Source organism: Gigantopelta aegis, chromosome 2, assembly GCF_016097555.1.
Source record: "Gigantopelta aegis isolate Gae_Host chromosome 2, Gae_host_genome, whole genome shotgun sequence".
NCBI classification, from domain to species: domain Eukaryota; kingdom Metazoa; phylum Mollusca; class Gastropoda; order Neomphalida; family Peltospiridae; genus Gigantopelta; species Gigantopelta aegis.
Genome location: NC_054700.1, coordinates 8,171,260 through 8,189,449, shown reverse-complemented (window position 1 = coordinate 8,189,449; position 18,190 = coordinate 8,171,260). Strand labels below are relative to the sequence as shown.

At 36.7% G+C, this 18,190-nt stretch overlaps 1 protein-coding gene across 3 annotated transcripts in view; it reads right to left on the bottom strand.

The window, feature by feature from the left end:
- LOC121380779 (ubiquitin-like modifier-activating enzyme 6) overlaps window positions 1-18,190 on the bottom strand; it is a 60,391-nt gene that overhangs the window by 19,991 nt on the left and 22,210 nt on the right. For all 3 annotated transcript variants that reach the window (XM_041509765.1, XM_041509751.1, XM_041509756.1), the window contains exons 8-21: window positions 18,024-18,146; window positions 17,246-17,369; window positions 14,835-14,944; window positions 14,303-14,365; window positions 12,873-12,949; window positions 11,227-11,293; window positions 9,182-9,328; window positions 8,377-8,444; window positions 7,994-8,072; window positions 7,332-7,409; window positions 5,090-5,167; window positions 3,348-3,396; window positions 1,444-1,473; window positions 403-508 (exon numbers count right to left, since the gene is read on the bottom strand). In XM_041509765.1, coding sequence (XP_041365699.1) covers window positions 403-508; window positions 1,444-1,473; window positions 3,348-3,396; window positions 5,090-5,167; window positions 7,332-7,409; window positions 7,994-8,072; window positions 8,377-8,444; window positions 9,182-9,328; window positions 11,227-11,293; window positions 12,873-12,949; window positions 14,303-14,365; window positions 14,835-14,944; window positions 17,246-17,369; window positions 18,024-18,146 — 1,199 coding nt within the window. The remainder of the gene's footprint in view (window positions 1-402; window positions 509-1,443; window positions 1,474-3,347; window positions 3,397-5,089; window positions 5,168-7,331; window positions 7,410-7,993; window positions 8,073-8,376; window positions 8,445-9,181; window positions 9,329-11,226; window positions 11,294-12,872; window positions 12,950-14,302; window positions 14,366-14,834; window positions 14,945-17,245; window positions 17,370-18,023; window positions 18,147-18,190) is intronic.

Genomic DNA, 18,190 nt, shown 5'->3' with positions numbered 1-18,190 from the left:
CGAGCCTCCAGAATGTCGAGGGCGTTCACAATGATATCTTGACTAACTGGTACGACAAATTGCATAACGAGAACGCCACTTTATACATACCTGTCAACATATCGACGAGCCTCCAGATTGTCGAGGGCGTTCACAATATCTTGACAAGTCGGTATGACAAATTGCATAACGAGAACGCCACCATACACATACCTGTCAACGTATCTGCGAGCCTCCAGATTTTCGAGGGCGTTCACAATGATATCTTGACAAATCGGTACGACAAATTGCATAACGAGAACGCCACCATACACATACCTGTCAACGTATCGACGAGCCTCCAGATTGTCCAGGGCGTTCACAATGATATCTTGACAAATCGGTACGACAAATTGCATAACGAGAACGCCACTTTATACATACCTATCAACGTATCTGCGAGCCTCCAGATTGTCGAGGGCATTCACAATGATATCTTGACTTTCAAAGAATGCGTCATTGTAGTGCGAGTCTTCAGTCTGAGGGGCAACTGGTGTAAATAACAAACACATCAAATATTGTTTAAGGAAGGAAGGAAATGTTTTATTTAACGATGCACTCAATACATTTAATTTACGGTGTCGGACATATGGTTAAGGACCACATAGATATTGAGGGAGGAAACCCGCTGTCGCCACTTCATGAGCTATTCTTTTCAATTAGCAGCAAGGGATCTTTTATATGCACCATCCCATGGACAGGATAGCACATGCCACGGCCACTGATGTACCAGTCATGGTAAACTGGCTGGAGCGAGAAATAGCCCAATGTGCCCACTGACAGGGATCGATCCCAAACCGACTGCACATGAAGCGAAGGCTTTATGACAGGGCTACGTCTCTCCCCAATATTGTTTAAATACTGAATATTATCAGGGCCACACCTAACCTTAACGTAAGTAGCAAGGGAGGTGGGTGAAGTTAAAAAAGAATCAGGTCACAATATAATGCAGTGAAACCTCTTAAAATTGGACCCTCTGTAAACCAGAATGCCATCAAAATCAGACATTTTTCATGGTCCCTTTTTAAATACCAGTAAAAAGCAGAACCTTTTTAAACCAGATACCTCTTAAAACTAGACATTTTATTTGGTCATGAGGGTGTCCAGTTTAGAAGGGTTTCACTGTATAATAATAAGTACTAACAGCTTGTCTTTCAAGGTACACAAAATGGGCATGACTAAACCAAAAGGGGTTGTTTTTTGTTTTTTTTGTTTTTTTTATATTTTTAGTTGGATAATTCCATCACTACCCCCTCCCCACATAATAGTATGGCCCTGATAATATAAAAATAAAACAACCTCCAAAGAATTTGTACTTGTAATATAAAATGCTGCATGTGATATAACAATTAAAAATCCCTATCTAGCCTCTTCAAAGCTGTATCTAATTTCTTTTTAGGAAATTTAAAAATGTAAATATTTTACCTTTCTGTTGATGAGCTTCAATTTTCAAAGCTGTTAAAATAAAAAAAATAAAATAAAAGTAAATCAACAAAATTGTCTAGAATTTTCCACACAAATAGCACTGGGAGATGGTTGGAATTTATTTATTTCAACTCTGTAAATGACTTTGTTACAAACAATCTCAGAAAGCATAAGGGTGAAGAGATTATATTATTGATCACCGGTAATAATCAATCTGCATCAACTTTCAATAATACAACTGCTTCAAATATATAGGAATTAAAGGGACATATCCTAGTTTTTAAACACAAACACATATTTTTTTTACTATTATAACCATTTTTGATAATTTAAATCATACTCTACTTAGCTTTTATTGTTTAGATTATCAATTTCCGTGCATTCAAAGTGGTTTTGGTCATCCTGGTGTTTTTAATATCACAAAATGCATTTCTCATATTTTTAAAAATGCACATGCGTCTGAGAAGTAACAATTATGGAGTCGAGTTTTAATCTATTTTTAGAGGGCATTTCACCATTTCAAAGTCACAGACTCATGTTTCACTCAATTGTAACTTTATCCAAATGTCTTACAGGTTTGTAGATTAACTACAAGTAAACTTAGTGTTAATTTTCACGGGTTGAAACTAGGGTGTATCCCTTTAATGAAGGATATGAAATATAAGTACTATGCATCTACTGTCCTGGGTCCTGTTCTACGAAATGATCTTAGCACCAAGATTGCCAGAGGCCATATTCATTAGATTAGTCAAGAAAGACAACTGTCTAGGAGAACCAAACTCCTAAATCAAAACTGGGCTGGAGAGGCTCAGAATCCTCGTAAGGAAACTCTTCTAGGAGAAGGAAAACACCAAACTCAAACCACATCCACTGAAGTCAGAGTACAGAAGCTATGCATAATTATTAGCGTGGAAACCGAAAGAAAAAAAATGTCTGAACATGCACCAAGCTCTATGATCATCATCATCATTAGGGTAGACCCCACAAATTTTGCTAATTGTACCTTTAATACCCGTTAAATATTGGTTTTCTTTACATATGCACGAAGACATTCCAAACCCTAGCAGATTTTACATACATTACATCATCAAGATTGTAGGAATAATTAGTTAACATTTTTGATCATTACGTTGCGAAAACCTAACCATTAGTGTATTTCAAAATTTTAGGTAACCTGAACTTGATTTATGTGATTTTCACTTAGGCAACCAATTGTTTAGTTCCACAAATTATATTTGCATAGCAAATAACATGCTGATAATCCTGAAGTTTTAAAATTAATTTTTAAATGTAATAGACAGGGCTTCTAGATTATGGTAGCCCCACTCCCATGGCTAGTGATATTCAATGTTGGGCTAGTACATAACTACTATTGCCATGCCCAACGGCTAGTGAAGAAAACGGAAGTCAAAAGTTGCAGTTTAGTCAATTTTGTAAATATGAATATCCTCCCCCACCCCCAACCCCAAAGTTAGTGTGTTAAGCTATATCTCCCCCTGTAGGTGACATATCTGATTATCACTATTACTTAGTAAAACTGTATTAAATTAAAGTAAAGTAGGGCTAGTGAATTTTTAAACGTGGCTAGTAAATGTTTTAAATTACTGATCCCACGGCTAGAGGATTTTATAAAAATTTGAGAAGTCCTGTAATAGATCACCACGTACCCGACTGGCAATTTGCGTCAATTTAAAGCTGCTTAACCGAAAAAACTATGTTTGCATGAAATACTATGTCTGTCATTTTTAAAATACAATGATTGGAAAACTTATACACACCCACCAAAAAACCCCCAAAACAACAAGAAGAAGGAAAGTTATGGTTACAAAATGTAGTGTATTATGTCTGTCATGTATTTAAGAGAAATACTAACAAAATATTTGGTTTTAAAAAATATGTCTTACCAGAGTTGATCTCTTTGACTGACTGTGCAGCTATGGTGGATTTTGGTCTCTGAAAACAGAAAAAAAAATAAGTTGGCATGTGCATAGCTTAAAAATGGCTTACCCTCGAAAAGGGAGAGTAGAGATACCCCACACACCACCGAGAGAGAGAGAGAGCGAGAGAGAGAGAGAGAGAGAGAGAGAGAGAGAGAGTGGGTTAGGGAGGGGTTAGGGAGGGTTAGGGTGATGGCTGAGAGGAATTAGGGAGGGAGGCAGGGAGGGCAAGGCATAGATGAGGGAAGAAGTGATATAGTAGTTAGGGAGAGTGAGAGGAAATTATAGAGTGGATGAAAGAGTGAGAGGACTAGAGGAGAGAGAGAAGCGAGAGAGAGAGAGAGAGAGAGATTAGAGAGAGAGATATAGATAATTAGAGGAACGTTGAGTGACAAAGGTCGTAGAGAGGGTGGGAGACGGACACATAGATTAGGGAGGGAGGGAGAGGGAGATTGGACAAGACAGAAAGATAATTTATGAGAGTAAGCGAGTAGGTTTATGTAGAGTTGAGACGAGCTGCAGAGAGTTAGATATGGGAGGTAGAGATGATAAAGAATTAGGGGGGAGGGAGGGAAGGGCACTATATGGCAGTATAGAGTTTATAGATTGGAGTGAGAGAGAGATACTATTATTGATGATTCGAGTGCATACGCACTTTACCGCGAGAGAGTAGAGAGCTAGAGAGTAGAGAGATATATATAGCTAGCTAGCCCGATTTAGTTAGAGACCGAGAGAGAGATAGCACGAGAGTAGAGAGAATAGAGAGAGGCTAGATAGATATAGATATAGAGAGGAGATAGATACAGCGAGAGAGAGAGTCTATGAGATTTTTGATTAGGAGATTTAGATCAGACTAGGCCTAGCGATCACATGAGAGTGCATAGTAGATCGATTCTAGATTAGCAGCGACATGATATTAGAGGTGAGATATATACTGAGCAGATTAGGGGGAGAGGAGATAGACCATACAGAACCGACGTACATATAGACATATAGATAACAGATGGACCCACAATCACCAAGGGATCATATTACTGACTGAGATTCCCAGTTTTGAAATTCCAAAATCATCATTTATCACTAAAGCCTTATGATGGCTCAAAATATTCTGTTCCCAATGCAATGTTATTGCACATTGCACGACTACTTTATTTTGAAGTTATGATTGTTAAGTAGAGGGTGGCTTTAATAAACTGCAACAGTATTGGTTTTCCATTTCAGATATCACATTTAACCTAGAAAGCTTCACTCACACAACCCACACTATTAAAAAAAAACCTTACAGGTTGTAAACTCATAATCCATCAAATCAAATCTCATAGTGACAATAATAAGATGTGGTTAAAACTGCTACATGCAACATTTAAATTATACACCACAGATATAACCACTACAACACTTCAAGTCTGGACTCTAAACATTTTATAAGCACCAGATCTGGGCCCCGTGTTGCTATAAAACTTTTAATGTTTAAACTCTTTAATAAGGTCTTGAGACTATAACGTTATGGTAATGCCAAATAAACAGCATGCATGTAATGAAATTAAGGATTTGAGTCTACACTCTCGAGTTTTATAAGCACAGTGCCAGTTTCACATACAATGACAGCTGGACTTAATCTGATGTGATAGCATTAAGGATTTGAGTCTAGACTCTAAAAGTTTTCTAAGCATGGGCTCAGTTTCACATACAATGACAGCTGGACTTACTCTGATGTGATGCGGTCGAAACAGAAACTGTCTGTTGAGGTTGGACTTCTCAATGATATCATTGTCTGTGATGGTGATCTGCAATAAGTCATGACCATTATGTACATCATTCTTAAATTAACAAAGGAAATGAATATTAGTACATTTCAAACTAGTTGGTCATTGCAACACTGTCATAGGAAATGTTTTATTTAACGACACACTCAACACATTTTAATTACGGTTATATGGCGTCAGACATATGGTCAAGAACCACACAGATATAGAGAGAGGAAACCCGCTGTCGCCACGTCATGGGCTACTCTTTTTGATTAGCAGCAAGGGACATTTTATATGCACCATCCCACAGACAGGATAACACATACCACGGCCTTTGATATACCAGTCGTGGTGCAACACTGACATAGATAATAGATGAAAAACTACAACCGCAGAGGCTACTCCTATCAATAAAGCAACACAGGCCCCATGACTGTTGATCATTTCTTGCAGCATTGTTCAGAATATTCACCATCTGTAGCCTCTTTCAAACAGAAATACCTACAGTCGTGTGCCAAAGAGACACAAGGTTCGTTTATAACCTAAATGTAACATTGTGGTACAAGTATTATTTAATTTAGAAAATGCTGTACGAGAGAACACCCGAGTTAGTATAGTATGTTAAGTATGTTTGATGCCTTGTTTGCAATGATTGTATGTATTATATATGTTATTGAGGTTTGAAGGAATTTTGTTTATGAATACATATTAAATGTTTAATATAGCTTAGAGAAGGCCATGGGGAAACCAGTCTCTAATTGAATTGAATGTGTGACATTCTTAAATAAAGATTATTATTATTATTATTATTATTACTACAGTGAAACCCCTCAAAACCAGACCCTCAATAAACCGGAATTCCCTCAAAACCGGACGTTTTACACGGTCCCATGATTTGCTTACCTTTTAACACTAAAATGTACCCCTCTAAACCAGAAACCCCTCTAAACTGCACCGGATGAAATTATCCAGTCCCACTGTGTTCCTTTAATGCAAATATTACCTCAGAAAACGGGACGGTCACACCAATGTCAATCATTAATGCATTACTTATACTTTGAATACCCACTCAGCCGATAACGTGATTGCATCTGCAGATTTATTACATGTGCGCATGCTCCAGTGTCACTGTTGAGCAGGTGACAAATACCAATTAAGGGATTAATTAACAGCTTTGATGTTTAAATAACTTGGTGGAAAATTTGTCAACAGTGTTTCATTTTAGTATTTACTTTGGACATGTGGGAACGGCTAGCGAAATGCACCATCTGGAATTATCGTTTGATGATAAACTTAAAATAATTCGAAAGGTTGAAAGTGTACCTGTTTTTCTGGCAGTTTTATTAGTTACTATATCAGTAGAGAACACCAACCAACAAACGGTTTACCTCAATACTGAAACCTCTGTAAACCGGATACCCCTCAAAACCGAATGTTTTCTTTGGTTTCATGGCTATCCGGTTTTTAGGGATTTCACTGTATTATTATTACTTCTACTACCAGGATCAGAAGAAGGCAGTCTGGTCTTCAGATGAATCTCTGAAGGAGAAACTATTCAACCCTAAGGAAAACCTGCAGCATACAGCAGCATTTGGCCCATGTACTTGGGGTCCATGTCTAAGCGTTCAAAGAAGAACAATGTCTGCTTTAACTGATGATATATGGCCTCAAACACTTGTTATGTATTCAAAACTGCGTTCACAAATGGCTGAGAACCCATTCTCCTCACACCATTGTGAGAAGCAATTATAAATTGGAACGGCCATGAAAACAACGTATATGCTGAAATCTATGAGCACCACAGGAAGAGAAAAAAACGTTTCTGACTTAAAACAGCCATGGCCGTACCGCTTCCGATGCCACTGCCACTATGTGAAGTAGTGTGGGATTTGAGAAACTTTTAGGCAAACATCACCACGGCTAGCTCTGGGTGGGCAGAACATTTTGCCAAATTATCCAATAAAATTTCAAAAATTGCAGAAACCCAGTTATTTTCTAACAAAATGTCAATTATTGCATAAAATTATTTCGCTAAATAAAAATAAAATTTGCAATTGATGAATTTCGCTAGCTCTGTTACGCAGATCTCTCGATTCATTTTATTTTCACATGTCTATATTTACATCACATGTTTCACTTTTTCTTATCAGGACTTTTCAATGTTGACAGTTCTGTGTTAAAAGTGTAGAGATAAACCACTCACCTTGCCCTTACTGCCTGAGCCAATACCAAGAAGTGCATAGTTCTTGAGCATCTCACAGCCAATAGCCCCACACCCTACCTGAAACAGCAACATGTGAAAAGAAGCTACAGACTCCATTTACCATATTATATTAAGCTAATACAGACCAAAATAATTCAGAAAATATTTTTCCTAACACTTAAAAAAGCTTTTCTACTGATTAAGAACAAAACAAGGGTAATATCTAGAAGCTAATAGCATAGATATAATTTTAGTATCATGCACGCTTTGTTATAATACATCCAAATTATATATATTTTTTAAATCCCAATTATTATAGATTTTAGTGGATTTTTTTCTGTTTTTTTCCCACTCTACAAAAAAAATTGCTTCTAATGATATATATTATACTTGATTTTCTATCACACTTTTTTTTGATAAAACAACCAAACTAATTGATGAAAGATTTAATTGGTTTAGATTGTAATTTCTTCAAATTTCAGGATTATATGGATCCAAGTCTTACCTACAGATCCAAGTCTTAGCTACAGATCCAAGTGTTAAGCTACAGAAGATAAGTTAACTGATTTTGTATTTTTCTATAAAGCAACTGTCTAGCAGGGTTAGTTTGTTGTGGAGTGTTTTCTTAATGCTATGATTGTATCAAAGAGATGAAGGCCTACCATAAACAAGTGGATATCAGCAAGTCGTCTCCGCTTTTCTTCACCAATACACATCCTTAAACTGTCATAGCGGTCTCCTCTGTAATGGCACATTACAAAAATCATTTTAAAAAGGTAATGTTTGTTGTGTTTAATGACACCTCAAGAGAACATTGATGATGACAATTTATGATTTGCTGTTCGATGTCAAATATTTCATGATAATAATAATTAAACATCGGCTGTTCAATTTCAAACATTTCAAACATTAGAGTAAACCTGGTATATTTTTTTGTTAGCAGCAAGGGATCTTTTAATTTTATATGTACTTGTCCACAGACAGAACAGCACATACCATGTCCTTTGATATACCAGTTCTAATATAATTAGGAAGTTCAACTTACTTTGGTTGAAACTGCTCATTGCCAGCTCCATCCATTGTTGGAAGCAATTCTGTGGCATCGAGGTAGAGCTAGAAATAACACAACTATAACATCAACAATTGTAACATCACAAAATAACACATGTATAATGTTATTAAACAAATGTACCTCATGTCCAGTCAAACCAATTTTCTCTAGCTACTGTATTGTTAGTATAAATAATTCAAATGTAATGACTTTCTGTAACTCCTTTGTAGATTATTTCCCCGATAGAAGTCTTATGAAGATTAATTCTTTAGCAAACTCAATTTACCTCATTGTTATGAGTCCAATACAAAATATATTTTATTGGATTCATAATAATGACATTTAGATAAACTAAACCAACAAATTTATTAATATAACTCTGATATATAGCCATAAATGGAATGCTACATATCGGATAATACACAAGGCTCAAAATACCATTTTGTGAATTGGCATCTTTCTTTCTCAAATTTTAATCTGAAAAAAAATATTAGAAATTGAGCAGCAGTTTGATAAATTTGTCTCAACATTAGACTCTTTCTGAAACTCATAATGTAACAGTTTAAACAACAATGTGGAAGGCTTGAGATAATGCAAACAAAATCTAACAATTTTTTAACATCTTTTAAATTTGTAATAGGATATATCTGGAATACTATAAAAAACAAAACAAAAAACAGAAAGCAAAATCTGCTTGAGCAAATGATTACTAAAAACATATTGTGCATTTTGACCAACATATGCTGCCTGCTCCGTGTAAATTTCACACCTCGATACACAAAATCCACACATAGCATACCATCTGATTGAGGGGTGAGAATTTGCCAGTCATTGCCTTCAGTCCTTCCTGAGCCACGAACCCACCAATGGCAGCACATAATGGTGCAAGACATCCCTGACTGGTGTACGATAAATGCTTGATCAGCAGTTCGTCAATGCTGTCAGTCTGACAAAACAAATATAATTAACACACTAGTTAGTAATCAGTGCTGAATATTCTTCAAATTAGGAAAGGAATACATATATACCTGTATAACGACGCCTCAGCACATATTAAACTACGGCTCTAAAAAGGTATTGCCACACATACGTAATGTGAACCGGAGCACCTACACGACTTAAAACTGATGACATAACCATCAAACCATTCTGGTCTTTAAAGAGATTGAGTTTGCTGCTATTGTATCATATTCTTTATTAGCCAGGACTTCTAGCATTTTTACAAAATCCACTAGCCATGGGATCAGCGATTTTGAAAATTTACTAGCCACGATTAAAAATTTACTAGCCCTAATTTACTTAATACAAGTTTACTAATACATAGTAATAACCAGATAATTATGTTACCTAAAGAGGGAGATTGAGATTAAAAACACTAAGATTAGGGGATTGGGATGGATTCAGGATATTAATATTTACAAAATGGACTTAAATGCAACATTTGACAACTTTATTTTCACTAGCCATCGGGCATGGCAATAGTAGTTATTTACTAGCCCAAAACTGAATATCACTAGCCATGATCATAATCTAGAAGCCCCGTTAGCATTGCCTTTTTAACGATTTCTATTACATATTTAACACATTTTCTTGTTTAGACTAATATATTAATGTTTGTAAATTCAATGTTTGTACCAGTCTCGATTTTTTTTCTCCCAATAATTTTTTATGTATATAAAAAAAGAAAAGAAAAAAAAGGAAGAAATTTAAGCTACTACTAAAATTAGGTTGATCTGAAACACACTAGATATAAAAACACGGTTGTTCTAAACAAGAATAATTAATTAATGTGTAATTTTAGTCATTAGAAAGGTCTAAATACTAGTAGTCAGAAACATCTTATTTAATGGCAGCAAATTCAAGACTGTTCCTTTAATTAAATACTTGGGTAACACAGTTTACATCTACTTGCACATCACAGACACTAATTATCCATTGTTATTATCCATATGGGCAGAGAGAAGTGGGGAAAGAAAAGTGATCTTACCCTTGGGAAAGAAAAAAAGTGCATTTCTTCCCCTAGATACATTTTTACGTCATAAACAGTGCTTCACTATACGCAGTTAATTGTGTGTAAGAATACTTTCCATGGTGGAAGGAATGAAACGTTTTATTTAACGGTGCACTCAACACATTTTATTTAAGGTTATATGGCATCAGACATACGGTTAAGGACCACAGATATTGAGAAAGGAAATCGGCTGTCGCCACTTCATGGGCTACTCTTTTCGATTAGCAGCAAGGGATCTATTATATGCACCATCCCACAGACAGGATAGTACATACCACGGCCTTTGTTACACCAGTTGTGGACCACTGGCTGGAACGAGAAATAACCCAATGCGTCCATCGATCCTAGACCAACTAAGCATCCAGCGAGTGCTGTACCACTGATCTACGTCCCGCCCCTTCCATGGCGGAAGTCATGTCAACAGCTAACTTACGTCATCAGTGATATGTAAGTCACAGCTATGACGCAACGCTGCTCTTGTTCTTATCTTGCAAACCTATTTTCAACAACAGTATCGTTAGAAAATCTTCCATGAAATGATAAATATTGAAAATGTGTAATAAATAGAATACCCAACTCACTACTCAGCAATACTGTTGATCTTGCACGAGTGAATTGATGCTGTCTTTCCCTCGTGTCAAAGGCTCGGGAAGGACAACATAAATTCACTTGTACAAGATAAATGGTACTGAGAATTGTCTAAATATCCTACTGTCAACATCTTCCTCCTCTAAGACCCTTCAAAGTTTCAGTGTCAGCAGTGCCTGATGTCTGAAGTCAAATGAATGTACGTTAATGGTTGACCATTAGTAAAAATCAATATTCAGCAATACCTTATTTTCCATCCGGGAATTCACGTCCTTAGCTATTAAGAGCATCTCGCTAGCATCATTTGGACACCTGCAATGGCAATGTTAGGAATCAGCCCACCATATACTGTATTCTGTTAAGCAGCTACAGGTTTAATTATGGACACGATGTCACATGCATGTAACCATCTCAAAATCTCTACATAAACGATGTAACTTCAACATTGTTACTATCTAAAGATGTCTGTGCTCATATCTAATTCATGTAAGGCATGGAAGAGCAGGGCAGGGCAGGGCAGGGCAGGGCAGGGCAGGGCAGGGCAGGGCAGGGCAGGGCAGGGCAATGAAAGGCAAAATCTCTACATAAACCATTTAACTTCAACATTGTTACTATCTAAAGATGCCTATGCTCATATCTGATTAATGTAAGGCATGAAGGGGCAGGGCAGGGCAGGGCAGGGCAGGGCAGGGCAGGGCAGGACAATGAAAGGCAAAATCTCTACATAAACCATTTAACTTCAACATTGTTACTATCTAAAGATGTCTGTGCTCATATCTGATTAATGTAAGGCAGGGCAGGGCAGGGCAGGGCAGGGCAGGGCAGGGCATGGCATGGCATGGCATGGCAGGGCATGGCATGGCAGGGCAGAGCAGGGCAGGGCAGGGCAGGCCAGAGCAAGGCAGTTAATGTTAAGGAACTCTGATTTTAATGGAGGGTTCTCTCAGCAGTTACCATAATGTACTGGCTAGAGATTTTTGAAGCTAAGTCAGCGCTACAAAATCGTAAAACCATCGTAGGTAGTACTAAACCAAATAACTTCCGGCTGAATCAAAGTTCGAGGTGCATCAAACTTTTGATAGAGAAGTGAACACCACAAGTCCTGTGAATGGTGATAAATGTGAGTGCGTTGGTTATATAAAAAAAAAAATTCATCTGGGCAAAAAATGCATGCAATTTTATTTCATCTGGTACCACTGTATCAAGTAGCCTTGTGCTTGAAACATGTATGGGGTACCTGTAAAAAAAAAAGTACTTAAATTTTGTGCGGAACTAGGGTAGACATAGACGCTACCCGTTATCTCAGAAATTAGCAGTTTGAACACCAATTTTTTTCTGATTCACTTTAAGTGTGAGGAGTGGTAGTATTTATATCCGTGGCATATATGTCGATTGATACGCTGCAGGTAGGAGTTTAGCCACATATTGTCGTCTATGGGATTTGATTTGGTAGTATACACCCTGTAGGATATGATGTCACTACTGCATATGCCATAGTGACATTGCATATGATGGTTTTACTATTTAGTAGCGCTAAAATAGCTTCGAAAATATGATCCCAGGGCTTTAGCAAATGATTTCATAAAATCTACAAATACACTAGACTTTGGCCAGTGATTTATTTTAAGGACCTTCAATACATTGGATTTAATTAAAGATTATTTCCAGAACATTTTTCATGGACACCATGCATTAGATCTTTTAGTCAATGATTTTAATTTAAGAAATTTTAAACTTATCCTCTGAACATATTTGTTAACAAACTTCGCATACTCTTAACATTAGCCACAGATCTATCGTGGTCACACACTAGACTTTATGGTTCATCTGTTGATTATTTCCATACAATACTCACTAGACATTAGCCAGTGACTAATTTCACACAACTCACCATACATTGGGTTTCCTTTTATGTCTCTCACAGAACTGGTGCAGTGCTAGGATTCCAAGATGAATATTGATGGGAGCCTGCACATAACAAAACAAGAGTTCATACATTTATCGGGATATGAAACAAAACAAAAAACATTCTGCAAAGTGTGTAAATCAGTTAAGCTGTTCTCACAAAAGTTTGCAGATGATTTTTTTTTCATACCTTGATGAATATAAAAGAAATAACATACAATATTTATAATTAAATTTCAAATATACTTTGTAATAATAACACTGAAATTTTCAAATTTTATGTTTCATAATTTTTTTGTTCTATATAACAATGCTCAATAAAACAAAATACCAATGTAAAGTGACGTCATCGCGAAATGAACAAACTCGCATAGCTATGGCTGAACCAATGACATGCAATGAATGTAATGAAACTTCAATAGCCAAACACATGAACATTTATCAAACTGCCAATTAATTTTAGTTTTTAAACTATTCATTTTTGTTTGATCCACATAACACATGTATATACTAACAGACAATGCCCTGAAACCATTATGCAGTATATAAATAAATACAATAATTACACACAATTTTAAATGTTTCACCTACCACAATCTAGTAATGTATAAGATGACACAGACAATAATTTATGAGTTACAAGGAATTATGGATTATCTGTCACTCATGAAATTAATGTTGTCAGTCACGAGCTTTAGCGAGTGACTGGCAACATTAATTTCACGAATGACAGATAATCTGTAATTCTAAGTATCAAGTGGGCTATTGTATTTATTACCCATAGTGTAAATAGTTTAGAAACTTAAACTTTAAACTTCTTACCTGACACAAACTATATAATATACAAGACGTGAAAGTCTGAGGAAACTGATGACGTCACGAAAGAAAAGCAATGATGTCAAAATCTATCTTTAGGTACACAAATCAAATGTAAGCAAGAGAGGTCTCGTTCATAATGAACTGATGTGGGAAGTGAATGAACTACAAAGAAATTAGTTTAGAGCATGTTTAATTGTTAAAAAGAACAAATTGCTTAAACGACTTCGTCATTGATTCGTTTTATTTTAAATTTATTTATCTAAACATTCAGTTGTTTGTAAAATCTCATCAACGAGAGACTTGACAGTCGAGGAAACAGATGACGTCACCAAACTAATGTCATGACGTCAGTGGGGAAAGACAAAGAGAGAAAATATATTCACCTGTATCGCACTGCCCATATGGGTAACAAAAGCTTATCATTGTCTTATAAATTTCTAAATACAGTGAAATATTGTTATTTTAACCAGTTTCTTCATCAGCCCAAGGGATCTCGAGATTCCCTTTGCTAAAGCTTGTGACAAGTTAAACTTATTTCTCTCGTGACATAAATTTGATAATAACTGGTAACTTGTTTATTATCCTCTATATACGCACATCAAACTTGCACAGATCTGGAATAGCAAGACTTGGTGCTTTCAGCTGGCTTTCTAGGCAACCCTGCAAGAACAAGTGAATAATCACAGAATAAATAAATAAATAAAGGGATATAAATATTAATTAAAAGTAGTACAAATAAAATTTGAAATAAGCATGACAAATAACACAATTTTGTTTTAGTTATTTCACATTTATATTATAAGCCATCTAATGCCAATATATACATTCATGATGTTCCAAACAAACTACTGTAGCATTCATTACTAGACTTCTGTTTCCACCACTAGTGGTGCCGTTAAACAAAATAAACTTTCCACCAGGGCTATACATCCTGAACATTTACAGATGACAAAATTCTCTATTCTTTGTTTATCAACAACAAATTTAAAATATTAAGTTTTTGTTTTAGATTAACAGCTGTTATCAACTTTAATATTTAAAACATATTGTTATTATGCATGTTGCAATAAAGGTAAATGTAAACAACAACAACAACAACAAAAGATGAAGCAAAATAAGAAGTACTTACAAATTTCATTACTGTTGGGACTTTTATTTGTGTTACAATTCCTTCAGCTTCATACTGCCCAAATTCGGGACCACTTGTATCACATATACTGAATTTGAATGGTGTTAAAACTGTGTGGAGTAAAACAAAAAAAGAAAAACCCCACATAAATTTCCATACAAATTTCAAGATGAAGCATGAAGACAACAATTATATGAAGTTTTACTACTTCACTGATAGCATCATAAAAACAAATAAGTCTCGAAGTAAAAGCACAGGCAGGGAGATGGGGTGTTTTGGGATCGTTTTGGCCTCGAATTCTGAAGATAATGCAATGTTTCTCCTAGTTGAAAATCAAATTAGTATACTGCACTGCCAAACACCCACCTGACCCTCATCCCCCATTGCTGTCATCTTCCGATTCCTATGAAAAGGCAAAATATTAAACTAATTTTTAAATACCACTAATAGTTCAATTTCCTCCTAGTTGAAAATCAAATTAGTATACTACACTGTCAAACACCCACCTCACCCTCACACACACACACACCCCTTGGCTGTTATCTTCCAATTCCTATGAAAAGGCAAAACATTAAACAAATTTTTAAATACCACTAATAGTTCAAACTTAAGTGTTCTCAGAGAACTGTTAAAGCAATACATGTCCCATATCAGGGCCCAACAAATTTCCCTATCTCCTAAGTTCAAGGACCATAACTCAAAATGCATAAATCACCATGAAAGTCAAACATCATCTATAACAGCACATGATAAAGCTATCTTTAGGCATTTACAAAAAAACGTCTAGAAAATTATATGGAGGACACACAGACAGACAGAATGGTAGAACACTAATAAGAAAACTGTAGAAGAAAGATTATGTATTTTTTAAGAAGTGGATTACCAGTACTTTAAGCAAATAACACATCCCTTGCTCCAACCAGTGCTCCATGACTGAGACAACAAATGTGATGGTATGTACTGTCCTGTCTATGGGATACAAGATCCCTTGCTGCTTTATTGGTAGGAGTAGGCTATGTGGCAGAAGCAGACTTACTTTCTCTCACCCTCTCAACCAAGTGTCAAAATAATCACGTTTGATACCAAACTGTCAGTTTAAATAGAGAATAACTAGTTAACGACGTACATCATTAACTAGTTATCTTTATCCTGCAGACCATAAAAATTAAGGGGAAAAGCTATTATTTCTGCTATCTCTGCTACATTGTACGATGACCTAGAGGTCAGATGAGCGATTTTGTAACGTAGCTATGCGTGTGACATCAAATGAGTGAGGTGTGGGACATAGCCCAGTGGTCCAGTGCTCACTGAATGCACGGTCGTTCTGGGATTGATCCCCACTGGACTATTTCTCGTTCCAGCCAGTGCACCACGACTGGTTTATCAAATGAGTGAGGTGCGGGACATAGCCCAGTGGTACAGTGCTCACTGAATGCACGGTCGTTCTGGGATTGATCCCCATTGGGCTATTTCTCGTTCCAGCCAGTGCACCACGACTGGTTTATCAAATGAGTGAGGTGCGGGACATAGCCCAGTGGTACAGTGCTCACTCAATGCATGGTCGTTCTGGGATTGATCCCCATTGGGCTATTTCTCGTTCCAGCCAGTGCACCACGACTGGTTTATCAAATGAGTGAGGTGTGGGACATAGCCCAGTGGTACAGTGCTCACTCAATGCACGGTCGTTCTGGGATTGATCCCCATTGGGCTATTTCTCGTTCCAGCCAGTGCACCACGACTGGTTTATGAAATGAGTGAGGTGCGGGACATAGCCCAGTGGTACAGTGCTCACTCAATGCACGGTCGTTCTGGGATTGATCCCCATTGGGCTATTTCTTGTTCCAGCCAGTGCACCACGACTGGTTTATGAAATGAGTGAGGTGCGGGACATAGCCCAGTGGTACAGTGCTCACTCAATGCACGGTCGTTCTGGGATTGATCCCCATTGGGCTATTTCTCGTTCCAGCCAGTGCACCACGACTGGTATATCAAAGGTGGTGGTATGTACTACCCTGTCTGTGGGATGGTGTATATAAGTTTCCTTGCTGCTAATTGAAAAGAGTAGCCCATGAAGTGGCGACAGAAGGTTTCCTCTCTCAATATCTGTGTGGTCGTTAACCATATGTCTGATGCCATATAACCAAAAATAAAATATGCTGAGAGCATTGTTAAATAAAACATTTCTTTCTTTCTTTCACATGAGTGAAGTCAAAAGTCATATTCTGTTACTATACGTATATGATTTTCCTTTATCCATCATCACAATCTGTCAATAGAAACAGTGGTTGCAGGACAGTATGCTCTAAGGTGTCGTCTATTTTTTCATTTACAGTCGGAAATAATTTGTCTATCAGAACAAACAGCGAAATAATGGCAGCCAAGCAACACTGATAAGTAACATCATAACTCACCCTTAATTTTGAACTGTTTTCCATTCAAAGCGGTCATACCCCGCACCTCTTTGAATGTGACCGTGTCACCACACTCACACCCATGGATTCTACGATCCATTGTCGTCACAACGCCCGGGTTCTCCTGCAGAATTAAACAAAAAGATTCACATGGATTCTACGATCCACTCTCGTCACAACGTTCTTGTTATTATGCTAAATTTATTTACTCTTTTTATTACATGTAAGTGCAATCACAGGTCATACATGTGAAAATACAGTCAAGACATATGCTGGTGCAAATCTTTGAATTTAGACAAAAACAGATTAAGACATTCGGGCAAAATTATCTGGTCTGAAACTTTTTCATCGTGTATTTCCATCACACACTATTAGTTGTAATTCATGTCAAAATGTGTATTCATTGATTTGCAGCTCTATATAGCTGTTTGCTACTAATGCTAATATGAATAAATGTTGTTATCCAGATTCGAGCATTTCCGTTTAAATCAAGCTAAAATACACACACCCCCCCCCCCCCCCCCCCCCCCCCCCAATAATAATGGGAGCCTGTATGCCTATGAGTGAAGATGACTTTCACAAACAATCTGGTTTAACCGGAGAAAAGTTTTTGATTAAGTATTGCATTGTTTGTTAAATTTTTATTAAGTATTGCATTGCAATTTGCTATATACACATTTCAGACAGTGCTAATTTTCTAACTGATTAGCAACGGTTTCTAAACAAATTTTTAAAAACGAAATTGTCCGTTATATCAAACTTCAAAAACATTTCATACTTTTGTGATGTTGGAAATGAAAACATCTTTTGGCTCCTCTCCTGTAGAATCGAACACGTCAAAGGCATCACCGAAATCACAGAACACACTACCGAACACGCCAAACACATCGGACGATATAAACTGAAAAGATATTGCAAATTTACTACAGTATCGTTCATTAAAAA